At 51.9% G+C, this 24,140-nt stretch overlaps 1 protein-coding gene across 1 annotated transcript; it reads left to right on the top strand.

The window, feature by feature from the left end:
* The first annotated feature begins 7,509 nt into the window (after positions 1–7,509).
* Positions 7,510–23,838, top strand: LOC309562635 (uncharacterized protein). The gene is made up of 3 exons (XM_082266891.1): positions 7,510–7,570; positions 21,235–21,714; positions 21,760–23,838. Exons 2-3 carry the CDS (start codon positions 21,329–21,331, stop codon positions 23,789–23,791), a joined length of 2,418 nt encoding a protein of 805 aa, XP_082123017.1. The 5' UTR covers positions 7,510–7,570; positions 21,235–21,328; the 3' UTR covers positions 23,792–23,838.
* The last annotated feature ends 302 nt before the right edge of the window (positions 23,839–24,140 follow it).

Below are 24,140 nucleotides of genomic sequence, written 5' to 3'. Positions count from 1 at the left end.
GTCCTGTGTCTCCTACCTCACCTCTCCAGGGTCCTGTGTCTCCTACCTCACCTCTTCCGTGTCCTGTGTCTCCTACCTCACCTCTTCCGTGACCTGTGTCTCCTACTTCACCTCTTCCATGACCTGTGTCTCCTACCTCACCTCTTCCATGACCTGTGTCTCCTACCTCACCTCTTCCGTGACCTGTGTCTCCTACCTCACCTCTTCCATGACCTGTGTCTCCTACTTCACCTCTTCCGTGACCTGTGTCTCCTACCTCACCTCTTCCATGACCTGTGTCTCCTACTTCACCTCTTCTTTGACCTGTGTCTCCTACCTCACCTCTTCCATGACCTGTGTCTCCTACCTCACCTCTTCCATGACCTGTGTCTCCTACCTCACCTCTTCCGTGACCTGTGTCTCCTACTTCACCTCTTCCATGACCTGTGTCTCCTACTTCACCTCTTCCGTGACCTGTGTCTCCTACCTCACCTCTTCCATGACCTGTGTCTCCTACCTCACCTCTTCCATGACCTGTGTCTCCTACCTCACCTCTTCCATGACCTGTGTCTCCTACTTCACCTCTTCCATGACCTGTGTCTCCTACCTCACCTCTTCCATGACCTGTGTCTCCTACCTCACCTCTTCCATGACCTGTGTCTCCTACTTCACCTCTTCTTTGACCTGTGTCTCCTACCTCACCTCTTCCATGACCTGTGTCTCCTACTTCACCTCTTCCATGACCTGTGTCTCCTACCTCACCTCTTCCATGACCTGTGTCTCCTACCTCACCTCTTCCATGACCTGTGTCTCCTACTTCACCTCTTCCATGACCTGTGTCTCCTACCTCACCTCTTCCATGACCTGTGTCTCCTACCTCACCTCTTCCATGACCTGTGTCTCCTACTTCACCTCTTCCATGACCTGTGTCTCCTACCTCACCTCTTCCGTGACCTGTGTCTCCTACCTCACCTCTTCCGTGACCTGTGTCTCCTACTTCACCTCTTCCGTGACCTGTGTCTCCTACCTCACCTCTTCCGTGACCTGTGTCTCCTACTTCACCTCTTCCGTGACCTGTGTCTCCTACCTCACCTCTTCCGTGACCTGTGTCTCCTACCTCACCTCTTCCATGACCTGTGTCTCCTACTTCACCTCTTCCATGACCTGTGTCTCCTACCTCACCTCTTCCATGACCTGTGTCTCCTACTTCACCTCTTCCATGACCTGTGTCTCCTACCTCACCTCTTCCATGACCTGTGTCTCCTACCTCACCTCTTCCATGACCTGTGTCTCCTACTTCACCTCTTCTATGACCTGTGTCTCCTACCTCACCTCTTCCGTGACCTGTGTCTCCTACTTCACCTCTTCCATGACCTGTGTCTCCTACTTCACCTCTTCCATGACCTGTGTCTCCTACTTCACCTCTTCCGTGACCTGTGTCTCCTACTTCACCTCTTCCATGACCTGTGTCTCCTACTTCACCTCTTCCATGACCTGTGTCTCCTACCTCACCTCTCCAGTGTCCCGTGTCTCCTACCTCACCTCTTCTATGACCTGTGTCTCCTACCTCACCTCTTCCATGACCTGTGTCTCCTACTTCACCTCTTCCATGACCTGTGTCTCCTACCTCACCTCTTCCATGACCTGTGTCTCCTACCTCACCTCTTCCATGACCTGTGTCTCCTACTTCACCTCTTCCATGACCTGTGTCTCCTACCTCACCTCTTCCATGACCTGTGTCTCCTACCTCACCTCTTCCATGACCTGTGTCTCCTACTTCACCTCTTCCATGACCTGTGTCTCCTACTTCACCTCTTCCATGACCTGTGTCTCCTACCTCACCTCTTCCGTGACCTGTGTCTCCTACTTCACCTCTTCCATGACCTGTGTCTCCTACTTCACCTCTTCCGTGACCTGTGTCTCCTACCTCACCTCTTCCGTGACCTGTGTCTCCTACCTCACCTCTTCCATGACCTGTGTCTCCTACCTCACCTCTTCCATGACCTGTGTCTCCTACCTCACCTCTTCCGTGACCTGTGTCTCCTACCTCACCTCTTCCATGACCTGTGTCTCCTACTTCACCTCTTCCATGACCTGTGTCTCCTACCTCACCTCTTCCGTGACCTGTGTCTCCTACCTCACCTCTTCCATGACCTGTGTCTCCTACCTCACCTCTTCCATGACCTGTGTCTCCTACTTCACCTCTTCTATGACCTGTGTCTCCTACCTCACCTCTTCCATGACCTGTGTCTCCTACCTCACCTCTTCCATGACCTGTGTCTCCTACCTCACCTCTTCCATGACCTGTGTCTCCTACCTCACCTCTTCCATGACCTGTGTCTCCTACTTCACCTCTTCCGTGACCTGTGTCTCCTACCTCACCTCTTCCATGACCTGTGTCTCCTACCTCACCTCTTCCATGACCTGTGTCTCCTACTTCACCTCTTCCGTGACCTGTGTCTCCTACTTCACCTCTTCTATGACCTGTGTCTCCTACCTCACCTCTTCCATGACCTGTGTCTCCTACTTCACCTCTTCCATGACCTGTGTCTCCTACCTCACCTCTTCCATGACCTGTGTCTCCTACTTCACCTCTTCCGTGACCTGTGTCTCCTACCTCACCTCTTCCATGACCTGTGTCTCCTACCTCACCTCTTCCATGACCTGTGTCTCCTACTTCACCTCTTCCGTGACCTGTGTCTCCTACTTCACCTCTTCTATGACCTGTGTCTCCTACCTCACCTCTTCCATGACCTGTGTCTCCTACTTCACCTCTTCCATGACCTGTGTCTCCTACCTCACCTCTTCCATGACCTGTGTCTCCTACCTCACCTCTTCCGTGACCTGTGTCTCCTACTTCACCTCTTCCATGACCTGTGTCTCCTACTTCACCTCTTCCGTGACCTGTGTCTCCTACCTCACCTCTTCCGTGACCTGTGTCTCCTACCTCACCTCTTCCATGACCTGTGTCTCCTACCTCACCTCTTCCATGACCTGTGTCTCCTACCTCACCTCTTCCATGACCTGTGTCTCCTACCTCACCTCTTCCGTGACCTGTGTCTCCTACTTCACCTCTTCCATGACCTGTGTCTCCTACTTCACCTCTTCCGTGACCTGTGTCTCCTACCTCACCTCTTCCGTGACCTGTGTCTCCTACCTCACCTCTTCCGTGACCTGTGTCTCCTACCTCACCTCTTCCATGACCTGTGTCTCCTACCTCACCTCTTCCATGACCTGTGTCTCCTACCTCACCTCTTCCATGACCTGTGTCTCCTACTTCACCTCTTCCGTGACCTGTGTCTCCTACCTCACCTCTTCCATGACCTGTGTCTCCTACCTCACCTCTTCCGTGACCTGTGTCTCCTACCTCACCTCTTCCATGACCTGTGTCTCCTACCTCACCTCTTCCATGACCTGTGTCTCCTACCTCACCTCTTCTATGACCTGTGTCTCCTACCTCACCTCTTCCATGACCTGTGTCTCCTACTTCACCTCTTCTATGACCTGTGTCTCCAACCTCACCTCTTCCATGACCTGTGTCTCCTACCTCACCTCTTCCATGACCTGTGTCTCCAACCTCACCTCTTCCATGACCTGTGTCTCCTACTTCACCTCTTCCGTGACCTGTGTCTCCTACTTCACCTCTTCCATGACCTGTGTCTCCTACCTCACCTCTTCCATGACCTGTGTCTCCTACTTCACCTCTTCCATGACCTGTGTCTCCTACCTCACCTCTTCCATGACCTGTGTCTCCTACTTCACCTCTTCCGTGACCTGTGTCTCCTACTTCACCTCTTCTATGACCTGTGTCTCCTACCTCACCTCTTCCATGACCTGTGTCTCCTACCTCACCTCTTCCATGACCTGTGTCTCCTACCTCACCTCTTCCATGACCTGTGTCTCCTACCTCACCTCTTCCGTGACCTGTGTCTCCTACTTCACCTCTTCCATGACCTGTGTCTCCTACTTCACCTCTTCCGTGACCTGTGTCTCCTACCTCACCTCTTCCGTGACCTGTGTCTCCTACCTCACCTCTTCCATGACCTGTGTCTCCTACCTCACCTCTTCCATGACCTGTGTCTCCTACCTCACCTCTTCCATGACCTGTGTCTCCTACCTCACCTCTTCCGTGACCTGTGTCTCCTACTTCACCTCTTCCATGACCTGTGTCTCCTACTTCACCTCTTCCGTGACCTGTGTCTCCTACCTCACCTCTTCCGTGACCTGTGTCTCCTACCTCACCTCTTCCGTGACCTGTGTCTCCTACCTCACCTCTTCCATGACCTGTGTCTCCTACCTCACCTCTTCCATGACCTGTGTCTCCTACCTCACCTCTTCCATGACCTGTGTCTCCTACTTCACCTCTTCCGTGACCTGTGTCTCCTACCTCACCTCTTCCATGACCTGTGTCTCCTACCTCACCTCTTCCGTGACCTGTGTCTCCTACCTCACCTCTTCCATGACCTGTGTCTCCTACCTCACCTCTTCCATGACCTGTGTCTCCTACCTCACCTCTTCTATGACCTGTGTCTCCTACCTCACCTCTTCCATGACCTGTGTCTCCTACTTCACCTCTTCTATGACCTGTGTCTCCAACCTCACCTCTTCCATGACCTGTGTCTCCTACCTCACCTCTTCCATGACCTGTGTCTCCAACCTCACCTCTTCCATGACCTGTGTCTCCTACTTCACCTCTTCCGTGACCTGTGTCTCCTACTTCACCTCTTCCATGACCTGTGTCTCCTACCTCACCTCTTCCATGACCTGTGTCTCCTACTTCACCTCTTCCATGACCTGTGTCTCCTACCTCACCTCTTCCATGACCTGTGTCTCCTACTTCACCTCTTCCGTGACCTGTGTCTCCTACTTCACCTCTTCTATGACCTGTGTCTCCTACCTCACCTCTTCCATGACCTGTGTCTCCTACCTCACCTCTTCCGTGACCTGTGTCTCCTACTTCACCTCTTCCATGACCTGTGTCTCCTACTTCACCTCTTCCGTGACCTGTGTCTCCTACCTCACCTCTTCCATGACCTGTGTCTCCTACCTCACCTCTTCCGTGACCTGTGTCTCCTACCTCACCTCTTCCATGACCTGTGTCTCCTACCTCACCTCTTCCATGACCTGTGTCTCCTACCTCACCTCTTCCATGACCTGTGTCTCCTACTTCACCTCTTCTATGACCTGTGTCTCCAACCTCACCTCTTCCATGACCTGTGTCTCCTACCTCACCTCTTCCATGACCTGTGTCTCCAACCTCACCTCTTCCATGACCTGTGTCTCCTACTTCACCTCTTCCGTGACCTGTGTCTCCTACTTCACCTCTTCCATGACCTGTGTCTCCTACTTCACCTCTTCTATGACCTGTGTCTCCTACCTCACCTCTTCCATGACCTGTGTCTCCTACCTCACCTCTTCCATGACCTGTGTCTCCTACCTCACCTCTTCCATGACCTGTGTCTCCTACCTCACCTCTTCCGTGACCTGTGTCTCCTACCTCACCTCTTCCATGACCTGTGTCTCCTACCTCACCTCTTCCATGACCTGTGTCTCCTACCTCACCTCTTCCATGACCTGTGTCTCCTACTTCACCTCTTCTAGGACCTGTGTCTCCAACCTCACCTCTTCCATGACCTGTGTCTCCTACCTCACCTCTTCCATGACCTGTGTCTCCAACCTCACCTCTTCCATGACCTGTGTCTCCTACTTCACCTCTTCCGTGACCTGTGTCTCCTACTTCACCTCTTCCATGACCTGTGTCTCCTACCTCACCTCTTCCATGACCTGTGTCTCCTACCTCACCTCTTCCATGACCTGTGTCTCCTACCTCACCTCTTCCGTGTCCTGTGTCTCCTACCTCACCTCTTCCATGACCTGTGTCTCCTACCTCACCTCTTCCATGACCTGTGTCTCCTACCTCACCTCTTCCATGACCTGTGTCTCCTACTTCACCTCTTCTATGACCTGTGTCTCCAACCTCACCTCTTCCATGACCTGTGTCTCCTACCTCACCTCTTCCATGACCTGTGTCTCCAACCTCACCTCTTCCATGACCTGTGTCTCCTACTTCACCTCTTCCGTGACCTGTGTCTCCTACTTCACCTCTTCCGTGACCTGTGTCTCCTACCTCACCTCTTCTATGACCTGTGTCTCCTACCTCACCTCTTCCATGACCTGTGTCTCCTACTTCACCTCTTCCATGACCTGTGTCTCCTACCTCACCTCTTCCGTGACCTGTGTCTCCTACCTCACCTCTCCCATGTCTCCTACCTCACCTCTCCCATGTCTCCTACCTCACCTCTCCCATACCTCCTACCTCACCTCTCCAGTCCTGTGTCTCCTACCTCACCTCTCCCATACCTCCTACCTCACCTCTCCCATACCTCCTACCTCACCTCTCCAGGGTCCTGTGTCTCCTACCTCACCTCTCCCATACCTCCTACCTCACCTCTCCCATGTCTCCTACCTCACCTATCCCATGTCTCCTACCTCACCTCTCCCATACCTCCTACCTCACCTCTCCCATGTCTCCTACCTCACCTATCCCATGTCTCCTACCTCACCTCTCCCATACCTCCTACCTCACCTCTCCAGAGTCCTGTGTCTCCTACCTCACCTCTCCCATGTCTCCTACCTCACCTCTCCCATACCTCCTACCTCACCCACCCCAATGAAGGATCAGAAGACCCTCTACATTCTGAGACCCATAGAGATCAGAGAGAGCACTAAGGACCCCCAATGGAGGATCAGCGGACCCTACACACCGCCTCAGGGCCCCATCCTCCACACCGGCTCAGGGCCCCATCCTTCACACCGGCCAGGGGCCAAAAATCAGACCCTCCAGACCATGCCGGGTCCTCCACCCAACTCCAGGGGTTCCCGACCAGTAGAAGGACCCAATGTGTCGGTGATGATTGAGGCCCACTATGGACACATCTGTTGGGGGATGGAAGGGGTGAGGTCCCAGCCGCCATCTTGGTACACCCTTCCACTGGTGACATCAGGTCAGTCATGATGTGTCTGGGCAGCCAATGAGGGGACAGAGATCTCCACTGGAGGCGGAGCTGTGACACCACCTGACCTATAATCACCAATCCGGGGACAGGCGCTCCTAGGGGGCGGGACCGATCACACTGGGCGTGTCCACAGATCACTGGGCGTGTCAACAGGTCAGTTGACCCTCAGATTATAAAGAAGAGCAACCAATCAGCTTTCATTTCCTCCTGACCACCCCCAATAAACATTCTGCCGGCTTTATCTATAATACTTCATATCCACCCCCTCCCCCACACTCCTCCTATGGTGACAGTGGGGATCAGACTGATATTTTCCTCCTCTCTCAGCGCCCTCATGTACAGCGCAGGGAATGCCGGGACAGCTCCGCCCCCTCCTCAATCCCTCCGTACTGCGCAGGCGTCTGAGGCAGAGGGAGGGCGGGGCTACATCCTCGGGTGGAACGCACAGAGCGGAAGTGTCTGAAGACGTGAACCGCAAAAGCCGGAAGTATCCTGGAACGCAAAACCAGGAGGAGGGGGACTTCCGGTGGAGGCCTACAGCATGAAAAGGGACAGACAGCAACTGACAGGAGGAGGTAACTGTGCCTCATGCCTCACCTCACCTGGGGGAGGGGATTACTGTGCCTCATGCCTCACCTGGGGGGAGGGTATAACTGTGCCTCATCTAGGGGAGGGTATAACTGTGCCTCATACCTCACCTGGGGGAGGGGGATAATTGTGCCTCATGCCTCACATGGGGGGATGGAGTAACTGTGCCTCATGCCTCACCTGGGATGAGGGAATAACTGTGCCTCATGCCTCACCTGGGATGAGGGAATAACTGTGCCTCATACCTCACCTGGGGGAGGGGGATAATTGTGCCTCATACCTCACCTGGGGGGAGGGCATACCTGTGCCTCATGCCTCACCTGGGATGAGGGTATAACTGTGCCTCATACCTCACCTGGGGGGAGGGAATACCTGTGCCTCATACCTCACCTGGGATGAGGGTATAACTGTGCCTCATGCCTCACCTGGGATGAGGGGATAACTGTGCCTCATACCTCACCTGGGATGAGGGTATAACTGTGCCTCATGCCTCACCTGGGGGGAGGGAGTAACTGTGCCTCGTGCCTCACCTGGGATGAGGGGATAACTGTGCCTCATGCCTCACCTGGGGGAGGGCATACCTGTGCTCATACCTCACCTGGGGGGAGGGCATACCTGTGCCTCATACCTCACCTGGGGTGAGGGAGTAACTGTGCCTCATGCCTCACCTGGGGGGAGGGCATACCTGTGCCTCATGCCTCACCTGAGGGAGGAGATAACTGTGCCTCATACCTCTCCTGCCATCCTCTAGCTCCGCCCCTGAGCACTTTCCCCACGCAGTGCCTGGACTCATTCCATGATTGGAGAGGTGGGGGGCAGAGATGGGGGATCAGAACATTGATGACATCACCAGGTGAGAGGAGGGGGAGGGGCTGAAGGTGGGGGAGGGATCAAATCCTCCACTGTAGCCCAGTGACCAATCATCAGACCCGGATTATGTTTTGGGAAATAAATCCTTCTCTTGGATACAGGAGACGGGGGAGGGGTTCAGGGACTCCGGGTCATTCTGCTGCCTTCAGGAGAGGAGCATTCAGGAACACGGGGGGTGGGGGCATCTAGAAACCGTCCAACCCGGGGGATGGGCCCCGCCCGCAAATCAACGTCTCAAAGGCCCACAAAAACCAACAGAGGGGCCCCTACAGAGCCGGCTATAGAATAGAGGGGCCCCTACAGAGCCGGCTATAGAACAGAGGGGCCCCTACAGAGCCGGCTATAGAACAGAGGGGCCCCTACAGAGCCGGCTATAGAACAGAGGGGCCCCTACAGAGCCGGCTATAGAACAGAGGGGCCCCTACAGAGCCAGCTATAGAACAGAGGGGCCCCTACAGAGCTGACCACACAACAGAGGGGCCCCTACAGAGCCGGCTATAGAACAGAGGGGCCCCTACAGAGCTGGCTATAGAACAGAGGGGCCCCTACAGAGCCGGCTATAGAACAGAGGGGCCCCTACAGAGCCGGCCACACAACAGAGGGGCCCCTACAGAGCCGGCCACACAACAGAGGGGCCCCTACAGAGCCGGCCACACAACAGAGGGGCCCCTACAGAGCTGGCTATAGAACAGAGGGGCCCCTACAGAGCCGGCTATAGAATAGAGGGGCCCCTACAGAGCCGGCTATAGAACAGAGGGGCCCCTACAGAGCCGGCTATAGAACAGAGGGGCCCCTACAGAGCCGGCTATAGAACAGAGGGGCCCCTACAGAGCCGGCTATAGAACAGAGGGGCCCCTACAGAGCCGGCTATAGAACAGAGGGGCCCCTACAGAGCGCACCATAGAGCATCAAGCCAGACAGACCGTCCATAGGGAGTGGTAGATGAAAGACTCGGACAGAGCGAACCACCAGCAGATAATGGAGGGGACAACTCCTCAGGATGTCATGGGACAAGACAGAGATATGGTAGAACAATGTCCTGGATATGGTGGAAGGAAGAGGCTCTGGAAGAATCCACCATGGGAAGAATCCCTGGAAGAATCCACCATGGGAAGAATCCCTGGAAGAATCCACCATGGGAAGAATCCCTGGAAGAATCCATCATTGGAAGAATCCACCATGGGAAGAATCCCTGGAAGAATCCACCATGGGAAGAATCCCTGGAAGAATCCATCATGGGAAGAATCCACCATGGGAAGAATCCCTGGAAGAATCCATCATGGGAAGAATCTCTGGAAGAATCCACCATGGGAAGAGGCCCTGGAAGAATCCACCATGGGAAGAATCCCTGGAAGAATCCATCATGGGAAGAATCTCTGGAAGAATCCACCATGGGAAGAATCCCTGGAAGAATCCACCATGGGAAGAATCCCTGGAAGAATCCATCATTGGAAGAATCCACCATGGGAAGAATCCCTGGAAGAATCCACCATGGGAAGAATCCCTGGAAGAATCCATCATGGGAAGAATCCACCATGGGAAGAATCCCTGGAAGAATCCATCATGGGAAGAATCTCTGGAAGAATCCACCATGGGAAGAGGCCCTGGAAGAATCCACCATGGGAAGAATCCCTGGAAGAATCCATCATGGGTAGAATCTCTGGAAGAATCCACCATGGGAAGAATCCCTGGAAGAATCCATCATGGGAAGAATCTCTGGAAGAATCCACCATGGGAAGAGGCCCTGGAAGAATCCACCATGGGAAGAATCCCTGGAAGAATCCATCATGGGAAGAATCTCTGGAAGAATCCACCATGGAAAGAATCTCTGGAAGAATCCACCATTGGAAGAATCTCTGGAAGAATCCACCATTGGAAGAGGCTCTGGAAGAATCCACCATTGGAAGAGGCTCTGGAAGAATCCACCATTGGAAGAGGCTCTGGAAGAATCCACCATTGGAAGAGGCTCTGGAAGAATCCACCATGGGAAGAGGCTCTGCAATAATTCACCATGGGAAGAATCTCTGGAAGAATCCACCATGGGAAGAGGCCTTGGAATAATCCACCATGGGAAGAATCTCTGGAATAATCCACCATGGGAAGAATCCACCATTGGAAGAGGCTCTGGAAGAATCCACCATGGGAAGAATCCACCATTGGAAGAGGCTCTGGAAGAATCCACCATTGGAAGAGGCTCTGGAAGAATCCACCATTGGAAGAGGCTCTGGAAGAATCCACCATGGGAAGAGCCTCTTGAAGAATCCACCATTGGAAGAGGCTCTGGAAGAATGCACCATGGGAAGAGGCTCTGGAAGAATCCACCATGGGAAGAGGCTCTGGAAGAATCCACCATGGGAAGAATCCACCATTGGAAGAGGCTCTGGAAGAATCCACCATGGGAAGAATCCACCATTGAAAGAGGCTCTGGAAGAATCCACCATGGGAAGAATCCACCATTGGAAGAATCTCTGGAAGAATCCACCATGGGAAGAATCCACCATTGGAAGAGGCTCTAGAAGAATCCACCATGGGAAGAATCCACCATTGGAAGAATCTCTGGAAGAATCCACCATGGGAAGAATCCACCATTGGAAGAGGCTCTGGAAGAATCCACCATTGGAAGAGGCTCTGGAAGAATCCACCATTGGAAGAGGCTCTGGAAGAATCCACCATGGGAAGAGGCTCTGGAAGAATCCACCATTGGAAGAGGCTCTGGAAGAATCCACCATGGGAAGAGGCTCTGGAAGAATCCACCATGGGAAGAATCCACCATTGGAAGAGGCTCTGGAAGAATCCACCATGGGAAGAATCCACCATTGAAAGAAGCTCTGGAAGAATCCACCATTGGAAGAGGCTCTGGAAGAATCCACCATTGGAAGAGGCTCTGGAAGAATCCACCATGGGAAGAGCCTCTTGAAGAATCCACCATTGGAAGAGGCTCTGGAAGAATCCACCATGGGAAGAGGCTCTGGAAGAATCCACCATGGGAAGAGGCTCTGGAAGAATCCACCATGGGAAGAATCCACCATTGGAAGAGGCTCTGGAAGAATCCACCATTGAAAGAGGCTCTGGAAGAATCCACCATGGGAAGAATCCACCATTGGAAGAATCTCTGGAAGAATCCACCATGGGAAGAATCCACCATTGGAAGAGGCTCTAGAAGAATCCACCATGGGAAGAATCCACCATTGGAAGAATCTCTGGAAGAATCCACCATGGGAAGAATCCACCATTGGAAGAGGCTCTGGAAGAATCCACCATTGGAAGAGGCTCTGGAAGAATCCACCATTGGAAGAGGCTCTGGAAGAATCCACCATGGGAAGAGGCTCTGGAGAATCCACCATTGGAAGAGGCTCTGGAAGAATCCACCATGGGAAGAGGCTCTGGAAGAATCCACCATGGGAAGAGGCCCCAGGACCTCAAGACAACCTTGTCCCGGTTTGTCCCTGTGTAGAACAATGAAAGGTTCTGTAGGGGTTAAAGCCACCACCTCAGATGCCACCAATGAGAACGGCCCCCAATAGATGGAGGAATCTGATTGGATCAGAGGGTGGTCTTGGAGGAACCAGCAGAACTCGGCTGAGATCCCATGAGGTCTGTGGAAAATGTACAGAAGGATCCGGGTGTCCAGCACCCCATAGCCTTCATCAAGGAGTCCCTAAATAAAGAACCCCTAAGGGTGAGCTGGGACCTTTGATGGGACTCCAGGCCAAAAGCTGATCCAGAGCAGCTTGGAGAGAAGGCCGGAACTGAGAGAAATACAATTACTAACTGCGATTGTAGACTCCGCGAGAAGGCAATTCCTAACTGTCCCCTCGGACCCGGGTTCAGCCCAATTCCTAACTGTCCCCTGGGACCCGGGTTCAGCCCAATTCCTAACTGAATCCAATGGACCCGGGTTCAGCCCAATTCCTAACTGTCCCCTGGGACCCGGGTTCAGCCCAATTCCTAACTGTCCCCTGGGACCCGGGTTCAGCCCAATTCCTAACTGTCCCCTGGGACCCGGGTTCAGCCCAATTCCTAACTGTCCCCTGGGACCCGGGTTCAGCAGCCAAGCTGAAGGCTGCTAAGGCCAATGATGGCAAATCAACCCTGGGGGCAGATGTTCTCCATGATCTGGGAGCCGGATGAGATCCGAAAAACACATCCAACTGGGCTTGTTGGAGAATCGCAGGAAAGCCGTCTATCTCCATCCTGCGGAGGAAGTGAGGGAGGAGCTTTGGAGGAGGAAAACGTCAATCCCATTGAACTGATCACCAGAACATCCAGTGCAAGGGCTCGAGGATCCATGGATCTGGAGTCAAACCGGCTCAGTTTGTTGTTGAACCTGGAAGCCAGGAGCTCCACATCCAGTGCAAGGGCTCGAGGATCCATGGATCTGGAGTCAAACCGGCTCAGTTTGTTGTTGAACCTGGAAGCCAGGAGCTCCACATCCAGTGCAAGGGCTCGAGGATCCATGGATCTGGAGTCAAACCGGCTCAGTTTGTTGTTGAACCTGGAAGCCAGGCGCTCCACATCCAGTGCAAGGGCTCGAGGATCCATGGATCTGGAGTCAAACCGGCTCAGTTTGTTGTTGAACCTGGAAGCCAGGAGCTCCACATCCAGTGCAAGGGCTCGAGGATCCATGGATCTGGAGTCAAACCGGCTCAGTTTGTTGTTGAACCTGGAAGCCAGGCGCTCCACATCCAGTGCAAGGGCTCGAGGATCCATGGATCTGGAGTCAAACCGGCTCAGTTTGTTGTTGAACCTGGAAGCCAGGAGCTCCACATCCAGTGCAAGGGCTCAAGGATCCATGGATCTGGAGTCAAACCGGCTCAGTTTGTTGTTGAACCTGGAAGCCAGGCGCTCCACATCCATTGTCCTCACCTGCAGCAGAGGTCTTGAAACCCCTCAGTGAGGGGAGACCATTCCAGAGTCCAGATGTTGGAAGTCCACCTGCCATTTTTCCATGGCTGGGCTATGAAGTTCGGCCATGGGAAGAATCCACCATGGGAAGAATCCCTGGAAGAATCCATCATGGGAAGAATCTCTGGAAGAATCCACCATGGGAAGAGGCCCTGGAAGAATCCACCATGGGAAGAATCCCTGGAAGAATCCATCATGGGAAGAATCTCTGGAAGAATCCACCATGGGAAGAATCCCTGGAAGAATCCACCATGGGAAGAATCCCTGGAAGAATCCATCATTGGAAGAATCCACCATGGGAAGAATCCCTGGAAGAATCCACCATGGGAAGAATCCCTGGAAGAATCCATCATGGGAAGAATCCACCATGGGAAGAATCCCTGGAAGAATCCATCATGGGAAGAATCTCTGGAAGAATCCACCATGGGAAGAGGCCCTGGAAGAATCCACCATGGGAAGAATCCCTGGAAGAATCCATCATGGGTAGAATCTCTGGAAGAATCCACCATGGGAAGAATCCCTGGAAGAATCCATCATGGGAAGAATCTCTGGAAGAATCCACCATGGGAAGAGGCCCTGGAAGAATCCACCATGGGAAGAATCCCTGGAAGAATCCATCATGGGAAGAATCTCTGGAAGAATCCACCATGGAAAGAATCTCTGGAAGAATCCACCATTGGAAGAATCTCTGGAAGAATCCACCATTGGAAGAGGCTCTGGAAGAATCCACCATTGGAAGAGGCTCTGGAAGAATCCACCATTGGAAGAGGCTCTGGAAGAATCCACCATTGGAAGAGGCTCTGGAAGAATCCACCATGGGAAGAGGCTCTGCAATAATTCACCATGGGAAGAATCTCTGGAAGAATCCACCATGGGAAGAGGCCTTGGAATAATCCACCATGGGAAGAATCTCTGGAATAATCCACCATGGGAAGAATCCACCATTGGAAGAGGCTCTGGAAGAATCCACCATGGGAAGAATCCACCATTGGAAGAGGCTCTGGAAGAATCCACCATTGGAAGAGGCTCTGGAAGAATCCACCATTGGAAGAGGCTCTGGAAGAATCCACCATGGGAAGAGCCTCTTGAAGAATCCACCATTGGAAGAGGCTCTGGAAGAATGCACCATGGGAAGAGGCTCTGGAAGAATCCACCATGGGAAGAGGCTCTGGAAGAATCCACCATGGGAAGAATCCACCATTGGAAGAGGCTCTGGAAGAATCCACCATGGGAAGAATCCACCATTGAAAGAGGCTCTGGAAGAATCCACCATGGGAAGAATCCACCATTGGAAGAATCTCTGGAAGAATCCACCATGGGAAGAATCCACCATTGGAAGAGGCTCTAGAAGAATCCACCATGGGAAGAATCCACCATTGGAAGAATCTCTGGAAGAATCCACCATGGGAAGAATCCACCATTGGAAGAGGCTCTGGAAGAATCCACCATTGGAAGAGGCTCTGGAAGAATCCACCATTGGAAGAGGCTCTGGAAGAATCCACCATGGGAAGAGGCTCTGGAAGAATCCACCATTGGAAGAGGCTCTGGAAGAATCCACCATGGGAAGAGGCTCTGGAAGAATCCACCATGGGAAGAATCCACCATTGGAAGAGGCTCTGGAAGAATCCACCATGGGAAGAATCCACCATTGAAAGAAGCTCTGGAAGAATCCACCATTGGAAGAGGCTCTGGAAGAATCCACCATTGGAAGAGGCTCTGGAAGAATCCACCATGGGAAGAGCCTCTTGAAGAATCCACCATTGGAAGAGGCTCTGGAAGAATCCACCATGGGAAGAGGCTCTGGAAGAATCCACCATGGGAAGAGGCTCTGGAAGAATCCACCATGGGAAGAATCCACCATTGGAAGAGGCTCTGGAAGAATCCACCATTGAAAGAGGCTCTGGAAGAATCCACCATGGGAAGAATCCACCATTGGAAGAATCTCTGGAAGAATCCACCATGGGAAGAATCCACCATTGGAAGAGGCTCTAGAAGAATCCACCATGGGAAGAATCCACCATTGGAAGAATCTCTGGAAGAATCCACCATGGGAAGAATCCACCATTGGAAGAGGCTCTGGAAGAATCCACCATTGGAAGAGGCTCTGGAAGAATCCACCATTGGAAGAGGCTCTGGAAGAATCCACCATGGGAAGAGGCTCTGGAGAATCCACCATTGGAAGAGGCTCTGGAAGAATCCACCATGGGAAGAGGCTCTGGAAGAATCCACCATGGGAAGAGGCCCCAGGACCTCAAGACAACCTTGTCCCGGTTTGTCCCTGTGTAGAACAATGAAAGGTTCTGTAGGGGTTAAAGCCACCACCTCAGATGCCACCAATGAGAACGGCCCCCAATAGATGGAGGAATCTGATTGGATCAGAGGGTGGTCTTGGAGGAACCAGCAGAACTCGGCTGAGATCCCATGAGGTCTGTGGAAAATGTACAGAAGGATCCGGGTGTCCAGCACCCCATAGCCTTCATCAAGGAGTCCCTAAATAAAGAACCCCTAAGGGTGAGCTGGGACCTTTGATGGGACTCCAGGCCAAAAGCTGATCCAGAGCAGCTTGGAGAGAAGGCCGGAACTGAGAGAAATACAATTACTAACTGCGATTGTAGACTCCGCGAGAAGGCAATTCCTAACTGTCCCCTCGGACCCGGGTTCAGCCCAATTCCTAACTGTCCCCTGGGACCCGGGTTCAGCCCAATTCCTAACTGAATCCAATGGACCCGGGTTCAGCCCAATTCCTAACTGTCCCCTGGGACCCGGGTTCAGCCCAATTCCTAACTGTCCCCTGGGACCCGGGTTCAGCCCAATTCCTAACTGTCCCCTGGGACCCGGGTTCAGCCCAATTCCTAACTGTCCCCTGGGACCCGGGTTCAGCAGCCAAGCTGAAGGCTGCTAAGGCCAATGATGGCAAATCAACCCTGGGGGCAGATGTTCTCCATGATCTGGGAGCCGGATGAGATCCGAAAAACACATCCAACTGGGCTTGTTGGAGAATCGCAGGAAAGCCGTCTATCTCCATCCTGCGGAGGAAGTGAGGGAGGAGCTTTGGAGGAGGAAAACGTCAATCCCATTGAACTGATCACCAGAACATCCAGTGCAAGGGCTCGAGGATCCATGGATCTGGAGTCAAACCGGCTCAGTTTGTTGTTGAACCTGGAAGCCAGGAGCTCCACATCCAGTGCAAGGGCTCGAGGATCCATGGATCTGGAGTCAAACCGGCTCAGTTTGTTGTTGAACCTGGAAGCCAGGAGCTCCACATCCAGTGCAAGGGCTCGAGGATCCATGGATCTGGAGTCAAACCGGCTCAGTTTGTTGTTGAACCTGGAAGCCAGGCGCTCCACATCCAGTGCAAGGGCTCGAGGATCCATGGATCTGGAGTCAAACCGGCTCAGTTTGTTGTTGAACCTGGAAGCCAGGAGCTCCACATCCAGTGCAAGGGCTCGAGGATCCATGGATCTGGAGTCAAACCGGCTCAGTTTGTTGTTGAACCTGGAAGCCAGGCGCTCCACATCCAGTGCAAGGGCTCGAGGATCCATGGATCTGGAGTCAAACCGGCTCAGTTTGTTGTTGAACCTGGAAGCCAGGAGCTCCACATCCAGTGCAAGGGCTCAAGGATCCATGGATCTGGAGTCAAACCGGCTCAGTTTGTTGTTGAACCTGGAAGCCAGGCGCTCCACATCCATTGTCCTCACCTGCAGCAGAGGTCTTGAAACCCCTCAGTGAGGGGAGACCATTCCAGAGTCCAGATGTTGGAAGTCCACCTGCCATTTTTCCATGGCTGGGCTATGAAGTTCGGCCTAAACCACAATCAGATCCACTTCTCTTTGAACTACCGGACTTCTAGCTCCTCCCTGATGGATGATGTAAGCCTCTGCCCTGGCTTTGTCTGACTGAACCCTGGTCAGGTGACCCTGTAGATGAGACTGTCATGATTGACCACGCCCACAGCGACTAGCTAACCAGGACATGGTTCCGTGACTGGGGAGTATACGGGAATAAGGGTGCACTGTAAGGGTTGGGGAGCAGTCTAGCAATTATCACACACTACTGGGATTCCTCCAGCTATCCTACAAGCTAGAACCCTGGTGTTAATCACTCTTCCCACTGTCCCCACACCCACACACCACAAATGATAGCCTGCCACCACCCAACAGTTTGTCCGCAGACTGGTCTGCTGGGACACCACATACACGCAGATCTCCGTCTGGTGTACAATCTGCATGCAATCTGCCAACACGCAGTGCAATTGCATACAGATTGGCATGTAGCTTGGACCGAGCAATTAGGCACTAAAATGCAACAATCTCTCTAGAGATATGAGTCCTAGCTTAGCACACAGAAGTCACTTATTAATATTATAATTTAATATCCCGAAAAGTGGGCAGTGCATAAGAATTATATACAAAGCAAAAGGAGGTACAAAAAAGATAAAAAGACAAACAATTGGCAATTTGCTATGAAAATAAAAAGGAATAAAAACAGAAATAAACTTTACCGAAGCTTATCCCTTGGTAGAAGCAAACCGGAAACCGTGTGGGGACTCCCCAGTTCACAACTGGCTTCATGGAAGAACAATGTTCATTTCTCAGGTTCCCCAATTTATTGGGATATGGATGTGGGCTGGACTTTAGCCCTTGACCAATGAACCCCAGGGGGTTGTCCCCGTCTCAGCCCACAGGAGGTTTAGTGTCCTGAACTGACCAGAGATGAATTGGCCCAGAATGAGCCAGGGATAGGAATTCTGACACCAGGGCATCGGTCTGATCGTGACAGTACCAAACACTGCTTGCCTGCCGCAATCAGGCGCCATATAACGGTTTTGTGCATACCTCTAGGATTCTACACACGCTACAGACACAGATTTACATGTACTCGTAGCCCAACACGTGAGCCATAAGAAGGAATTATTTTCATCTCTCTGCCACTAATATTTTAACTTTTATGAGAGATAAAATAAATTTCTTAGATCTGATGGTACCAATCAAAGCTTGCAGACAGTTTGGAGCCTCTCATTGTCCCCTGCGGATCCTCGTAGCCAAGATGACCAGCAGTTTTCTTTGAGGCTCCAGGAAGGTGACAACTTTTGTTTACTTGTATGGAAGACTTTTATTGGCATGTAGGTGTCACCTCTATCCTAGAGACTGGTCCTGTCCTTTTCAAATGTTAATAACAGGACATATGTGTACTGAATTCTACAATTATACTACTTCTACAGATCACTTCATATCTCGCTAAGGCACAACTACCCAACCCTTACATTTATGTTACAGAGAGGTCCAGCCTGGAAGGGGTAATTGAATAGACTGAATTCCAGTATACTGGTCTGGAGACACGTTTCCTCCAATGACCAAGTCCCTCATATGTAGAGGACACCTGGCATCTGTCGTGAGCCCCTTCCAAACCATTGGATTTTCCAGATTCCAGTGCCACACTGGTGACCCACCACCCCGGGCCAAACCTGGTCCTGCTAGTCATAGGACAATCCAGAGACTACTGCTAGTCATAGGACAATCCAGAGACTACATCCTTTCCTTCTGTACAGCCTTTGTATCCAATACATCCCAACACCACACATCTAGTACATCCCAGCACCACACATCTAGTACATCCCAGCACCACACATCTAGTACATCCCAGCACCGCACATCTAGTACATCCCAGCACCGCACATCTAGTACATCCCAGCACCACACATCTAGTACATCCCAGCACCGCACATCTAGTACATCCCAACACCGCACATCCAGTACATCCCAGCACCACACATCTAGTACATCCCAACACCGCACATCTAGTACATCCCAGCACCGCACATCTAGTACATCCCAGCACCGCACATCTAGTACATCCCAGCACCGCACATCTAGTACATCCCAGCACCGCACATCTAGTACATCCCAGCACCGCACATCTAGTACATCCCAACACCGCACATCTAGTACATCCCAGCACCGCACATCTAGTACATCCCAGCACCACACATCTAGTACATCCCAGCACTACACATCTAGTACATCCCAGCACCACACATCTAGTACATCCCAGCACCACACATCTAGTACATCCCAGCACCACACATCTAGTACATCCCAGCACCGCACATCTAGTACATCCCAGCACCGCACATCTAGTACATCCCAACACCGCACATCTAGTACATCCCAGCACCGCACATCTAGTACATCCCAGCACCGCACATCTAGTACATCCCAGCACCGCACATCTAGTACATCCCAACACCGCACATCTAGTACATCCCAGCACCGCACATCTAGTACATCCCAGCACCACACATCTAGTACATCCCAGCACTACACATCTAGTACATCCCAGCACCACACATCTAGTACATCCCAGCACCACACATCTAGTACATCCCAGCACCGCACATCTAGTACATCCCAACACCGCACATCTAGTACATCCCAACACCGCACATCCAGTACATCCCAGCACCACACAGCCTTTGTATCCAATACATCCCAGCACCGCACAGCCTTTGTATCCAATACATCCCAGCACTGCAAAGATTTGTATCTTAAACATCCTAGCATGCACAGCCTTTGTATCTAATACATCCCAGCACCGCACAGCCTTTGTATCCAAGACATCCCAGTACTGCACAGCCTTTGTATCCAATACATCCCAGCACCGCCCAGCCTTTTTATCCAATATATCCCAGAACTGCACATCTAGTACATCCCAGTACAGCACAGCCTTTGTATCCAATACATCCCAGAACCGCACATTCAGTACATCCCAGTACTGCACAGCCTTTGTATCCAATACATCCCAGAACCGCACATCCGGTACATCCCAGTACAGCACAGCCTTTGTATCCAATACATCCCAGAACCGCACATTCAGTACATCCCAGTACTGCACAGCCTTTGTATCCAATACATCCCAGAACCGCACATCCAGTACATCCCAGTTCAGCACAGCCCTTGTATCCAATACATGCCAGCACTGCACAGCCTTTGTATCCAATACATCCCAGCACCGCACAGCCTTTGTATCCAATACATCCCAGTACTGCACATCCAGTACATCCCAGCACCGCACAGCCTTTGTATCCAATACATCCCAGAACCGCACATTCAGTACATCCCAGTACTGCACAGCCTTTGTATCCAATACATCCCAGAACCGCACATCCGGTACATCCCAGTACAGCACAGCCTTTGTATCCAATACATCCCAGAACCGCACATCCAGTACATCCCAGTTCAGCACAGCCCTTGTATCCAATACATGCCAGCACTGCACAGCCTTTGTATCCAATACATCCCAGCACCGCACAGCCTTTGTATCCAATACATCTCAGTACTGCACATCCAGTACATCCCAGCACCGCACAGCCTTTGTATCCAATACATCCCAGTACTGCACATCCAGTACATCCCAGCACCACACAGCCTTTGTATCCAATACATCCCATAACTGCACATCCAGTACATCCCAGTACAGCACAGCCTTTGTATCTAATACATTCCAGCACCTCACAGCCTTTGTATCTAATACATGCCAGCATCCTACAACCAATACATCCCAGCACTGCACGGCCAATACATCCCAGCTTGGTCCTTTTTCCAATTGACCCCCAGTCATCCTGTGGAGTACAGTCTATCACAGGAATCAATGGAGTTGCAGTGTGCACTAGGCAGAGGACCCCGCTGTTGGTGCAGCACTGGGCAGGACCAAAGAGTGGGATGGAGGATGAAGGTAACTATGTCAGATACATGTGGAGGAAGGGGGTCATCTACTAAAAGTGAAGTTGCCCTTTAACATAACTTTATCTTGTCATATTAACGTGCTCCTCTGTGTGAGTTGTTGGTGTCGGCTCTCACTCTTACCTTCTTTCTGACAGGTCAGTGAGAAGCCACCAATGATCTGGGAGCCATCAAATCAGAGTTCATCCACGTGTCACGGAAGAGACCTTTGTGAATATTCACCACGGTAGCATGATCCGGAGTTTAGCAGCATGGTTAGGAGATCCTCAAGATAACACAGTGATGGAAGAGACCCAGACTGAGACAAGGGACATGGTGATAACGGGCGTAAAAGAGACCCGGACTGAGACAAGGGACATGGAAGAGATCTGGACTGAGACAAGGGACATGGAGATAACGGGCATAAAAGAGACCCGGACTGAGACAAGGGACATGGAAGAGATCCGGACTGAGACAAGGGACATGGAAGAGATCCAGACTGAGACAAGGGACATGGAAGAGATCTGGACTGAGACAAGGGACATGGAAGAGACCAAGACTGAGATAAAAGACATGGAAAAGTCCCAGATTGAGGCAAAAGCCATGGAGAAGACCCAGACTAAGACAATGGACTTGGAGATAACGGGCATAAAAGAGACCCGGACTAAGACAATGGACTTGGAAAAGACCCAGACTGAGATAACGGACATAGAAGAGGCTCATACTGAGACAACGGACATAGAAAAAATTCAGACTGAGACAACGGACATGGCAAAGATCCAGACTAAGACAACAAACGTGGAAGAGACCACCTGGATTGAGACAAGAGACGAGAAGCAGGAATCGGCGAGAGGTCACAGGCGCCAGTTCATGGACAGCTCTACGTGCACAACGCGATTTTCCGTGATTATGAAGGAGGAGACCTCTTCACACCCAGACCGCATTGCTCCACTGTATAAGGCCACCATTAAAGAAGAACCTCTCCCACATCCAGAATTTGCGGACGCTCCCACACCCAGATGTCTTAGACTCTGTACACCCGATGAGGTACCCACCTCATTTCAAAAAGAAAACATTCCATCAACTAGATTTTCCACATCTGCTACTCATAAAGTCTCTTCCGGTCCTATTAGAAAGACTTCTCAGTCAGGACGCAATCTGCTGGACACCAAGCAATCTTCCCTTGCAGATCATAGAAGGCATATGTCGTCCCGTCTTAAGGAGGAGCCCTGCTTGTATGAAGGAGAAGACCTCCCCCATGCTCAGACGTCTAAGATTAAGGTGGAACCCTTCTCAGGTGACCTTGACTGTTCTTCCTCCATGATTCGTATAAAGCAGGAGCCTCTCAACAGTGGAGGCAGGAGTAATGTCTTAGACCCCCCAACTCATGTACAGTGTCCACCTATAGAGATAAAAGAAGAACCCCGATCACCTGAAGGAGAAGATCCCACCAACATGGACCTCTCTCCATCCACTGATCCCACACAGAGTCTGTCTATTCGGATTAAAGAGGAGGAGGAAGAAGACTTTCCTCCTGAAGGGCTTCACATACTCGAAGGGACCATCACGGACTCCGACATTCACTCTTTCACCATCACTGGAGAGTACATTGAAGGCATTGAGATCAAGCTGAAGGCCAAACCAATGCAGGACAAAGTGGCCTCCACATCTCAGTCATCGAAGACTACCTATGCCTGCCCCGTGTGTAAAAGAAACTTCACCAACCACGGCAACCTGGTGCGGCACCGTGAAACCCACAAAGGGAAGAAGATGTCCTGCGTGGAGTGTGGAGCCGACTTCTGCAACAAGACAGACCTCACAGCACACTCCCGGATACACAAAGCCAACAGGGTCCTCTACTGCTCCGAGTGCAACATCACCTTCCCCAGCAACTCGCACCTCATCATCCACGAGAGAATCCACACCGGAGAGAAACCGTTCTCCTGCTCCCACTGCGGGAAACGCTTCTCCAGCAAGTCCAATGTCGCTGAGCACATGAAGGTCCACACTGGCTCCAAACAGTTCTGCTGCTCGGCCTGTGGCAAATCTTATGCCCGCCAAGAGAACCTGCTTAGCCACCAGCGGATCCACCAAGAAGCGGTGACGTTCACCTGCACTCACTGCGGCCAGTGCTTTGTTGACCAGCACAAGTTCTCCAGACACCAGCGCTTCCACACCTTGGACAAACCATACCCATGCGTTCTCTGCGGAAAGCGCTTCGCTCACAAGGCTCTGCTCCTCAGGCACGAACGGACTCATGTTGGTGGGAATCCGGTCTGTTCCGACTGCGGTAAGTGTTTCTTCCGACAAGCTGAACTGACTAAACATAAGAGAGTCCACATGGGTGTCACAGAGAAACTGTTTGAATGCTCGGAGTGCGGGAAGCGTTTCAGCTCGGGGCCCCGCCTCCTAAACCACCAGAAACTGCACGCGGCAGACAAGGCCTATCAGTGTACCGAGTGTGGCAATTGTTTCAAACAGAAGAACAACCTGGTGAGGCACCAGAGGGTTCACGAGGTGGAAAAGCCCTTCTGGTGTGCCGAATGTGAGAGAGGGTTCACCACCAGGTCCAACCTCAAGGTCCATCGTAGGGTCCACATCATGCGAAGGCAGCACCCCTGCCCTCACTGTGGCAAAGAGTTCCCTTTCAAGAGCCGGTTAAATGAACATTTAAAAAGTCACGAAGAGAATAAAACGGAGGAGGGGCAAAGCTAAAAATAGGGGGATGGGAGGCCTATACACAACTCGTATATGAAGCTCACTTTAGCATCTTAAAGGTCCGCTTATCTGGTCGACTCTTTATATATTAAAGTGGCTGTAACCCTCCATATACCCAGTGAAGGGACTATCCTCAGGTGATACACAGAGATCAAACACATCCTCCTACAGAAGTTGTACCGGTTTATCTGCAGTCCTCTACAGCTGTTCAAAGAATGTATACAGCTTGTCTGAGCTTTCAGAAAAAAAGGGGCTGAAATTACACTCTGCTGAGCTCAGTGGGAGCTGATTAGAAGAAAGGGACACCCCCCCCCCCCTCCTTCACACAGAAACGAAGCTGAGGCTG

The sequence above is a fragment of the Pelophylax lessonae genome (assembly GCF_965119305.1).
Source record: "Pelophylax lessonae genome assembly, chromosome: 9".
Lineage (NCBI taxonomy): Eukaryota > Metazoa > Chordata > Amphibia > Anura > Ranidae > Pelophylax > Pelophylax lessonae.
This window is presented reverse-complemented; position numbering and strand designations above follow the sequence as displayed.

Excerpts from the sequence above, each read along its gene's own strand:
- LOC309562635 (XM_082266891.1), top strand. The coding sequence starts at position 21,329 with ATGATCCGGAGTTTAGCAGCATGGTTAGGAGATCCTCAAGATAACACA. Across the intron at positions 21,715-21,759 it reads ACTAAGACAATGGACTTGGA|AAAGACCCAGACTGAGATAA; the intron begins GATAACGGGCAT and ends AATGGACTTGGA.